Here is an 11,771-nt window from a genome sequence, read left to right as displayed (position 1 = left end):
TGGTTTCCTTTGGAACTCCTTTGGAATGCAGTTTCTTAAAGATAAGAAAAAATTATCCATATCTTGTTTTCTTTCTCTTGAAATCTTCTGAATCTTTCCACTACATAGTTTATCATTCCATATCAAAAGTAGCATTTTTCTAACAACCCCCAAGTCAATAAGATGCATCACGTCCAAAGGGAACTGACTGATCATTCTAACATTTAACTTTTCTAAAATATGTTCATTGTGTATAAACATTTTTAAATGGAATTGTGGGTCCCTTCTTGCCCTGAAGTCGTCGTCCGTTCTTAAGCTCTCAACTGTTACGCTATATGTCAAGCGCTTCTTTTTTTGTAAAGTTTGTTGTGTGCAATTGGAACATTCACTTTTTTGCATAGCCTGTTGAGTGCACTTGGAACATCCACTGGCAGAAGTATGACCTACTGTTCCGCTAACGAAAGCGCGAGCGGGAGCATCGCATATAATTGCTCGTAGCTTAATAAACACTGTGGAGCATCCCAGCTCAATACCTCTTTCCTGTAATACCAAAAATTCCTGAACAAAATCAAATAGGAAATCGTTAATATCTTCAGGTTTTTTTTTCCCAATGTAACACCCAATTAAAAATGGAGACATATTGGTGTGGTTCGCTACTGATCCGAGAATTGGCCATAAGGAATTCGAAGAACTTTTATATAGAGGAAGCCCATCTATACCAATATCTAATTCTAAAATATTTTGACCCAGAGGAACTTCTAACTGTAAACATTTTTTAATGCCCTGCTCTAACCCATAATGAAAATATTCTCCAGGTTTTACTTGACGCGTACAAATCGCTTGTTTCTCGAAAAGACCACTTGTCGAAATGGGGACATTAAGACCAGATTTTTTACACAAAACAAGCATATCATTAACAGCAGCTCGCCTTATTTTATGCTTCACCATCCATTCTTTAAATCCCGAAATAATATCGAATGACGGTTGCATTAAAGGCATAAGAATCCTCTCGTATTCTGGATTTTCCGGAACAGAAATTCCATTGACTTCGACATTTTTCGTATCGTTGCTTAAATTAGAGCGATTTGATGAATCTTTCGGGGCTTCCTCGTCTACAGTTTTCAAACCATTCAATTCTTTGGCTACAAGCCGCTTAAAATGTCTTTTGCTATAGCCCAAAAGCGCATAACTCATTTTACCTGTCTGATGCACTTACTTTCCTGCAAAATAACACTTTAATTAAAAGTGGTAAAGTCTGGTTTTGAAATGAGATGTATACCTATGCTGTACTAAACCGGAATGCACTCTGCTCACCTAGGAATATGCCAAAAATGCAGCACACTGTTTGGCTCCTAATGCCAGGAGTTTTTGCCAAGTGAATATTTACCTACCAGATGTTAAATAGGTATAGCAAATGGGATATATTTATATCTAATTTATACTTCAACAGAAATATACTGTACTCACCTTGAAAACGCCAAGCCAACAAGAATTGGAAAAAATCTGGAAAGTTCCCACTTCTAATCCAAACCAATCTGAATTTGAGAATTTAACACTTTGTACATTTATTAATAAACCACACGTATTTGGTTACAATATTTCAATTTATTGACCTATTTTTATTAATTTATTTATTCTGTAAGTCGCAAGAAACACGCACGTGCAGAAAACTGAACTTCTCAACTCAAAAAATGAAAACAAAATGGCAGAAACATATGTTTGTTTCAGTATGCTCCAAATAAGCGCTTGCTGATTTTCTGCGCATTAGGTAGTGTATACGAAGCACTTTGCGGTAATCGTTTGGTTCAAAAAAGCCGACGATAAACGACACAACCAAGTGTCTATTTTTCATCGTGTTTGGAAGTGAAAAGGTAGCGCTTCAAAAGTGAAGTTTAGAGAAGCGCTTGAATAAATTCTGCTGGGAATTTTGTTATTTTCGTGTTGCGTATATGCAGCATTAGTCTATTGTGGTAACTTTCGAAAAATATAATTTTTTTTAGTATACACTTTCTAAGATGCGCCCAAAAGGTCTGACTCAAGCTGAAATTGAAAGATTTGCCAACTTTGATTGGGATGATTTGGCTGACGATGAAATTGAAGAAGAAGAAGATCAAAATATGGAGGAAATTATAGAGGAAACATTGAACAATTTAGATAACAGAGCTGAAAATGTGGAAGTTGGTTTGATTGACCAAATTATTGGAAGCAAAGATGTTGAAGATTTGAATGAAAATGAAATTGTTGCACAGGAGGTAATGGAAAAAATTGATTTCAATAGTTTGAAGTGGAGTAGTGCTGAGTTTATGGAATGTGAGACCACCTGGAAAAGTAAAGATTTCAAAATGTTTATGATTTTAGTCTGTACATTGGAGAAGGAACGTGCAAGACTTATGGCCTGGGAATATCATCAGATATTGTGCTCTTTTTATCATCCAATATGCCAGTAAACCAAAATTGAAAACTGTTTTTTGACAATTGGCATACTGGCCGTTAGTACGTCGAAGCAACCGATTGAAAAATTGTGATATAAGCAGTGAGAAAATCGTTCAAAAGCGAGGACGTGGATCAAGCGATTTCAGATATGAAGCAACGCACAACTTGATTGCTTGCCGTTGGTATGATAATAAGAGCGTACAACTGGTTTCAAATTATGTAGGTAAGAATCCCATGACTGAATGCAACAGATGGTGCCGCAAAGAGAAGAAATTTATATATTTTTTAATTATTTCTATACCTCGTCCAGGTATAGTTGAATGTTACAACAAACACATGGGAGGGGTTGATCTTGCAGACATGCTGCTTGAATTGTACAAAATCAACCACCGCTCAAATAAATGGTACATGCGTATAGTATTCTGGTGCATAAATTCGAGTTTAGTAAACAGTTGGTTGTTGTACCGCAGAGACATTGCACATACAGACGGCGAATCAAAGTATATGCGGCTTATAAATTTTCAATTGGATGTTGCTGCCGAACTTTTGAACGCAAGTCAAACTACAGCTGTCGCCAAAAAGAGAGGTCGTCCATCATCATTCCTTTTGACAATGAATTCAGGAACTGCACCATCTTCTCCAGCATCACCAGCTCCATCATCACCAGCTGCTTCTACAGGATCTGAATCAAATCCCTATAAAAGAGCTTATATTGAAGACCCACCAAAATCACTACGACTTGATGGTGATAATCATTGGCTGGAATGGGGAACAAGAGGCAGATGTAGAGTATGCACCACTGGGTTTCCAAGCTGTAAATGCAGCAAATGTAATGTGCACTTGTGTTCCAATCTCCAAAAAAACTGTTTCGTATCTTATCATACATAAAATATAAATTAACGGCATTTGTAAAAGAAATAAACTTGTTTTTAAATATATACCACCATTGCCCAATGTTGCATATACGCAACATCCTGTAGCTCTTGAACCAGGACACCTAGGACCTTGAAATTTTGAACAGTTAATATTGATGTTAACCCTATCTTATATATCTACTCAAAAAAATGTTTGCCCCGCTCATTTTAATTCGGGCATGAGAGGGTTAAGCAAAAACGAACTGTTTTCGTCTGTTAGTTTTGGCGCGTTTCTTCTGGCAGTCTGCCATTTCGCCTATCAGCTGTTCAAAATCCCATAATGTGTGAGAGCTGCCAAGTTTTGAAACGTCCTCATGGGCGCGCTCTCTCTCAAAATGAATAAGTTTCAAATCTAGTTATCTATGCTTGTAGCAAATACAAAAAAAATTCTATTAACAAACAAAGCGCTGGATGAAAATTTTATTTTACGCGATTTTAAACACATTTATACTGATTTTATTAATAATATCAAATGCCAGCAGAGTAAACGAATATAAAAGTGGTTGTGCGCGTTCGGCCTTACAGCCGAAGGAAGCTGGAACAGAATCAGCGACAAATCATCAAGGTACTGGATATTAACACGCTGCCGACGAATTCTTTTTCCAAGGAACAAAACAAAACTATCGCGATATTACAAAACGAGTGAACAAGAAGATTAGTATGGACTTTGATCGAGTATTCGACCCAAAAGCAAAAAATCAAGAAATTTTTGAGGAATACACTTCACCTTTAGTTGCTTCAGTTCTGAATGGGTATGGTTCATTAAACGTTAACAATAGTTACAATTTGAATTCATTTGGTTCATTTATATAAACCATTTACAATTGCTCCGTGTTTGTTTATGGTGCTACTGGAGCAGGGAAACCCTTACTATGCTCGGCAATGAAAATTGCCCGGGACTAACGTTTCTAACTATGCGTGAATTATTTGAAAAAATACTAGCTCAAAGTTCTACCCATAAATTTGATGTGGGTGTAAGTTATTTAGAACTGTACAATGAATTGGTAATAAACCTTTTGACAAAAACGGGGCCATTAAAACTTCGAGAGGACTCGACTGGAGTGGTTGTTAGTGGATTAGTTTTGAAGCCCATATATAGCGCTGATGATCTGTTACAGCTGCTGGCACAAGGAAACTCCAATCGCACTCAACGTCCAACGGATGCAAAGGCAGAGAGCTCACGTTCACATGCCATATTTCAAGTCCACATTCTTATGACAGATCGCAAAACAGGAAAGAAGCGAACAGTTAAATTATCTATGATTGATTTAGCGGGAAGTGAACGTGCTGCCAGTACAAAAGGTGTTGGTGTGCGTTTCAAGGAAGGCGCAAGTATAAATAAAAGCTTATTGGCATTGGAAAATTGTATCAATAAATTGGCAGATGGAATGAAACACATTCCTTATCGTTATTCAAACTTGACGCGTATTCTGAAAGATTCTCTAGGAGGTAATTGTCAGACCCTAATGGTAGCTAATGTCTCGATGAGTTCGTTGACATATGAAGACACATATAACACACTAAAAGTATGTAATTCGGTTAAACATGTTTTTATCCAAAAATTTAACTATATATTTACACTTCTAGTATGCAAGTCGAGCTAAGAAGATTCGTACGACTTTGAAGCAGAATGTTCTTAAATCAAATATGCCGAAAGATTTCTATATTAAAAAGGTTACGGAACTTACGACAGAAAATGAACGTTTTAAAAATAAGGTAGCTCAACTTGAAAAGGCTTTAGAAGCGACCCGATTATATAATGAAAGCCAGTTAAAAGCCTGGTACAGCAAGATTGATGCGGTATATTCGTCCGTCATTAAGACACAAGAGTACGTTATAGGTAATCAGAGCAAAATAAAGAGCCTAAATTTTCGTGAAAAATTGAAGAAAGAAAATGTAGCTTATAATAAACTAGTTGAGCGAAACTCGGCAAAATCACTGGAGGTGAGTTTGTTTAAATTTTTCATTAATTTAAATTTAAAAATATCGAAAATATAATAATTTCGTTATTCTAGGAACCTTTGAAAATAATACGTATTCAAAAATTTTTATTAGCTGAGTAGCGAAAAATTTACTACAACACATTTAAATACAATTTATTCATATATTTTTATTATTCAGTCTTGGCATAAGAAGTTGTGTATTTTACTATTTAAGATTCGCCAAGTAGCTCTTTCTGCTTCGTTGATAGTAATTTGTCTGCTTCTGCTATATAGCTATCCGCAATAGCTGTTACTTGTGTTTGGATAGCGAAGATATCATCCTTAGACATTTCAGACTGTTTTTTTAATTTCCTTATTACATTATTTTGTATATCTCGTATAGTATCACGGTACTTGATGAATAGAGCCTTCGCATTTTTTGATAGGTTCTCGCGATGTTCTTTTGTCACTTTCGGTATAGGAATGAAAAGCGTGGTTCCATCTTGTTGTGGATTAAGATTCATGCCACTATTATCAATTGCATTTAGTACATCAGGTATGGTTTGAGGAAAAGCAATCATATTAACAATTGTTTTAGGATTTTTTCGTGAAATTTGCGCGAGCTCCTGCAATTCATGCTCAGCACCATCGATGTGCACACGCAGGGTTTCTATACCACCTGAGGTAGAACGTAATGACAAATGTTTAATGAAATCTTCTTTCATCTGCTGAACCGCCTTCTGCATTTGTCCATTTACCGCATCGAAGTTTATTACCTCGCGGAGTTGCGTTTCATTAATTTCAATTTTGGCCGTGTTTTTACCTTTCTCCTTTTTCTTATCTTTGCTTTTTGCATAACCTCGCATCTGAGATATGGTTATTAAGGGTAGCTGTGCCTGCATTGTCTGGGTTACGGAAGAAGTTTGTGTAATACCAAATGTTTTGGTGGGACTTGGTAACTGTTTTAAATGTCCTAAATGTAGATCACGTCCCAACACATAGCGCAGAATCGGAAATATTTTTCTTGTGTACATTGTTAGCACAATAGGATTGGTTTTGTAAAATACTTAGAATTAGCGCGTCTGCTGCGTTAATGAGCATTCAATAAAAATTTAGTTTTGACATTTGGCTTAGCACATTGGCCGATCAGCTGTCGGCGTTATTTTTACACATTTTCCTCATTTATTTTCTCTCTCGTAAACATGTGCATATTAGTAATTGTGTATGTACATATTTTTGTACTTTTACATATCACTCTCGTAGAAGCAGAAGTAACAAATAAAAGCCAGAAAAAATTCACGAGATTTATTAGTTGTGGCCCCCAATTTCTCGTCCTGAAATAAAGAGGGCGATCTTCCAAATAATCAGGCCAATGATGGTCTGCCATAATAACAACATGGGCTTTTGCTAATGATTTCAAAGGTGCCAATACTTTTTCCTGCTTGACTTGTTTACAGTAGCACAGAAAACAAACTATGTGACATATCACGCTGAAATTTGCCATGTAAGCTTATAACAGTCCTACCAAAAAACAAAAAATTTATTTTTGCCATATGTCATCCGCGGACCGTTTTATTGATACCGTCTCGTTCATATTTGAGTAGAAGATAGATATAATAATTTCAAATTGGCCAATATATGCTCTTTAAGATGCTTCCTGCTTCCACTTCTAATTATAACAAACAAATCTGCAAACTTGAGGAGGAATCTACGGGTTGGCGTAGAAAGCTGCATGACGCAAATAAGGACTTGGAGAAGTTAAAAAAGGAAATCGAAGAATCTAAATACGTCGAAATTTTGAAGACATATCTAAAAGGAAAAGATTTAGAAGTCCGTTTCTCGAAACAAGATATTAATATCAATCACATTTCGGGCATAAATGCAGAGTTCATGCGTGATTCAGATAAACTACGGAAAGCCTTTGGAATGGCATGCGAATTACTACAAAAAACCAATGCGGATATCAACACTGATATCCAAAATAAATACAAGCAGTTGCAGCAATTCATAAAGAGTCACGCATACTTTGGTCATTATGACTATAAAAAAGATAGTGATGAAGATTTGGAAGCACCATCACTGCAAAGTAATGGGAAACGTTCATATAAAACCAGTGCAAGCATTGTGAAGAAGTACCGTAGGAAATGTCCAAAATTGGAAAATGACTTTGAATTAGGCTTAGATATTATGGAGGACACCGATTCGGATGATGGCATCAGTATTTTCAAAAACCCCCACTCATACGCACAGATATGAATGAGACACCTGTCTTGACATGTGCCACGGATGATGAGTATAGTACGAGTACGCAAAAGTCCGCGAAGTATTATGGTCAAATGTAAGTATTCAATATTTGGAGTAAAATTTAAAGACATATTGGTAAAGGACCTGACTTGTCAAAATCGTGGAAAATAAAATCAGTATTTTGAGAAGATGCCACCTTCAGTACTCAATTCGCCTTGCACAGACCTTATGAAAAGTTTTCTTTGACTACAATATGTCATGTTTTTAATTATAACTTATGTTTTTCGCGTTCATTACTTTATTATTATTAAATTACTTTTGTATTTCAGTTTTAAATAATTTCATTTACATATAAATTTTTCAATTTTTTGCTTATTTATGTACATATTTCATACTGATTGTGCTTATTTTTAGTATATGTAGGTGGTTACGAGTAATAATATGGGCAACCACACACTAAATACTAACCTCAATGGTGGTGTGGAAACTAAAAATTCCCAATTTTTGTTTAAAAAAATACCTAATTCATGTTTCTACCGGTGTGGCAATATTGGAAAATGTTATAAAAAATGCACATTTTTCAGCGCTCTCACGAGAAAAAGAGTTTCACATCTAGTCATCTATGATGTAAACGGTTGCAAGACACGTTTGGTTGAAGACACGAATATATTTAGTTTTTAACAGAGCAGTTGAAAAGGTATGATTAAAAAATATTAACCATGAGCAATATAAAAAAAATAATTACTAATTGAAAACTAGCAGATCTCGATCATCCCCATCTTAATTTCAAAATGGCACCGCACGGAGGCATTTTTACCGCTTTAACGCCTTCTCTAGCGGACATAACGGGAGCGATTGAAAAAATACAAGCAGCGATTGCAGCAAAAACGCTGGTATGTATTCTTGCTTTATGATTCAATTATTATTATTATTGAATCATGTCTTGCTTGATTTTAAAATGATGGCTTTGTGATACTACATAACATGTTTGTCGAGAAAAAAATTTATTGAAAGTTTTACCTATTACAGGGTAGGCCATTTAAAGCGGGCCCATCTGGCAACCCTATAACTTTTGACAGGAACGTCAGATCGACTAATGACATAGCGCGTTGGAAGCGTCAGTCCAAGACAATTTTTACCATGGAGCAGTACACTCCAAAAGAACGCGCTGAAATAATTCAGCTTTACATCCAAAATAACTTCTCAATTGTGAAAACTCAACGTGCGTTTAAAAAAAAAAATAAAGTTAAAAGTGCGCCATCCAAAAGCACTTTACAGCGTTTATACGCAAAATTTATTAACCACGGTAGTCTCAGCAATACCAGCCACGCATCCAGACAACGTACACGACGTTCTGCTGAAAATATCGAGGCTGTACGAGCCAGTGTTGAGGAGGCTCCGCGAACATCGAGTTATCGTCGTTCTCAGGAATTAGGCATCGCCAGGACAACACTCAGGCGCATAATTCGCATCGATTTAAAAATGTTTCCGTACAAAATTCAAATGGCACAAAAATTAAACCCGGCTGATTACCCGAAACGGCTTGATTATGCCAAATGGGCCGTCGAAACCGTTCGAAATGAACCCGACTTTTGGCAAAAAATCATCATGTCAGACGAGGCTCATTTTCAGTTGAATGGAGGCGTAAACAAGCAAAATTGTCGCTTCTACGCTGCCGAAAATCCTCAATTAGTTGAAGAACAGCCTCTCTTCGATCAAAAAGGGACTGTGTGGTGCGGTGTTTGTGCGGGAATGGTCATCGGACCGTTCTTTTTCGAAAATGAAAATGGAGCCTCTGTCACCATCAATGGAGAGCGTTATCGTGCCATGATACGCGATTTTGTTATGCCAATCATCGAAGAAAATGACATGGAAGGCTACTGGTTCCAACAGGACGGGGCTACATGCCACACTTCACGCGCTACAATCGATTTTTTGAAGCCATTGTTCCCTGGAAGGTTGATTTCGAAAAATGGTGATTTTCCGTGGCCACCGAGATCACCAGATTTGACGCCACCGGACTTTTATTTGTGGGGTTATCTGAAATCCAAGGTATACATCAACAAGCCAAGGACTCTAACTCAACTTAAAAACAATATCCGACGCGAAATCGCCGCCATACCGGCCGAAATATTGGCCAAAACGATGGAAAACGCCGAAAAAAGGACACATTTGGCCATCAAGGCCAGAGGCAAACATTTGAAGGATATCATTTTCAAAAACTAGCTGGAACAAATCTCCTTGAATCAAAATAAATGATTTTTCATATCAACACAAAAAAAAATGTTTTTTTCAATGTTTTTTTTCAGAAACAAATGGGCCCGCTTTAAATGGCCTACCCTGTATTTGTTTGGTTTCACAATGGATTACAAATTTTTAATATTTTTAGGGTTTGTTACACCAAGTACATACATTAGTTACAATCAATTTAGGAACTTAGTAATTTAGAATTTTAAAAAATTAACATCACGTTGGACATTATCTTCGCTTACAGTTTAGAAATAAAACACAGGGCAAAACTTTCCTTTACTACCACGATATATTTGAATGGGGGCGGAGGGGAAGGGGCGTGGCACCACCCACAACGCCCATTAGAAAGAGCAAGGTCACACCATTATAACTATGAAAGTCCCAACCCCCTAGTGTCCCTATAGAACCCCCAGGAGAAGTTTAAAAATTAGGTTTTTTCCGACCGCATTTGCAGTTTGTACTGAAATACAGTTGAAGAGAAGAGTATACAGTAGTCGTCAACCCAGCAAGCATTTAACTTAGGTTTTATATTTCATAGCACTTATGAAAACGTTGTTTTATCGTAAAAGTTATGAGTGCCGATGGCGAAAATTTAGGTCAAAAATTGTCCGATTTTGCATTATTTCACTATAAATAAATTTTTTTTTTTGTAAAAATATTTGTTTTTGTAATATACATGTATATTTGAAATCAAAAAAGCGCCGGAGGCGAAAATTTGGACTAAAAATCCTACGATTTTTATTCCAAATTTTCAGTATTTGTAAATAAAGCGTTTTTCAGTAAGAGCGCTTAAACTTTTTTTTTGAATAAAACACAAACGGTTTGACTTTTTTAATTAATTTTTGTTTATTATATAGTTTGATCATATACATTTAAGTATGAAATTCGATTTTTTTTGCATGACCACCGCGTGCACGTTTTACGAAGTCCAATCGTTGAACCCAATTTCCGACCATTCTTTTGCATAAATCGGCCGAAATTTCACCAATTTCGCGTTCAATATTGGCTCTGAGCTCACGAATCATCGCCGGCTTGTTACTGTAGACCAATGACTTCACATAACCCCAAAGAAAATAGTCTAAAGGCGTCAAATCACCGGTCCATTTCTGGAAATAATGCGCTCATCGAACTTACTCTTCAACAAATCAATTGTAGCGTGTGCTGTGTGGCTTGTGGCCCCGTCTTGTTGAAACCACATGTCGTCTAAGTCCATACCATTCAATAGCGGCCAAAAATAATCGTTTATCATGTCGCGGTATCGATTTCCATTCACAGTACCGTGGCGATCGTTCTCGTCAACGAAAAAATTACGCCGCTGGCATGTAAACCGCACCAAACAGTGTAACGCATATTTAGCTTGTTGACAAAGCCATTGAGCCAAAAGTGAGCTTCATCACTGAAGATGATTTTTTGGAAAAAATCTGGATCTGGTAGCAGCAACAGAACGATTATTTTCATAAAAAATTTGCACGATTTGCAATAGTTGCTCAAGTGTGTAGCGTTCCATGATGAAATCTATACTAATGAAGTTTACCAATGACAAGCGAAAAATAAAAAATATTGCGCGATTTTTATTCCAAATTTTCAGTATTTGTTTTTGTTACATATACAGGGTTGGCCATATTAAACTGACCCATTGAGTAACCCTATAACTTTTTACTGTAATTTGAAATCTAAGGTTTACGTCAACAAGCCAAAGACACTAGGCGCACTTAAGGCCAATATCCGACGGGAAATAGCCGCCATATCGGCCGAGACGCTGGCCAAAACTATGGAAAACGCCGAAAAACGGGCACATTACGCTATACGAGCTAAGGGCGACCACTTGCGCGATATCATATTCAAAAAGTGATGTAAACGAATCTCCTTGAACTAAATTAAATGTTTTTCACAATGAAACACAAAAAAATGTTTCTTTTTCCATATTTTTTTAATAATCACATGGGTCAGTTTAAGATGGCCAACCCTGTACATATCCAAATACGTGCTAAGGGCGACCACTTGCGCGATATCATATTCAAAAAGTGAT

At 36.6% G+C, this 11,771-nt stretch overlaps 2 protein-coding genes and 1 pseudogene across 2 annotated transcripts; 1 reads left to right on the top strand and 2 right to left on the bottom strand.

Annotated features, from left to right (window-relative positions):
• Nucleotides 1-203: 203 nt before the first annotated feature.
• Nucleotides 204-1,888, bottom strand: LOC129250688 (uncharacterized). Its single transcript, XM_054890293.1, has 3 exons — nucleotides 1,447-1,888; nucleotides 271-1,366; nucleotides 204-212 (listed from the first exon to the last, which is right to left on the bottom strand). The coding sequence occupies exons 2-3, from the start codon at nucleotides 1,171-1,173 to the stop codon at nucleotides 204-206; spliced, it is 912 nt and encodes a 303-aa protein (XP_054746268.1). The 5' UTR covers nucleotides 1,174-1,366; nucleotides 1,447-1,888.
• A 1,910-nt stretch (nucleotides 1,889-3,798) lies between these two features.
• LOC129250687 (kinesin-like protein KIF18A) lies at nucleotides 3,799-7,590 on the top strand (annotated as a pseudogene).
• LOC129249926 (ribosome-recycling factor, mitochondrial-like) lies at nucleotides 5,455-6,320 on the bottom strand. The gene has a single exon (XM_054889592.1). It carries the CDS (start codon nucleotides 6,280-6,282, stop codon nucleotides 5,479-5,481), a length of 804 nt encoding a protein of 267 aa, XP_054745567.1. The 5' UTR covers nucleotides 6,283-6,320; the 3' UTR covers nucleotides 5,455-5,478.
• Nucleotides 7,591-11,771: the final 4,181 nt, after the last annotated feature.

Source organism: Anastrepha obliqua, chromosome 6 (assembly GCF_027943255.1).
Source record: "Anastrepha obliqua isolate idAnaObli1 chromosome 6, idAnaObli1_1.0, whole genome shotgun sequence".
Classification (NCBI taxonomy): domain Eukaryota; kingdom Metazoa; phylum Arthropoda; class Insecta; order Diptera; family Tephritidae; genus Anastrepha; species Anastrepha obliqua.
This window is presented reverse-complemented; position numbering and strand designations above follow the sequence as displayed.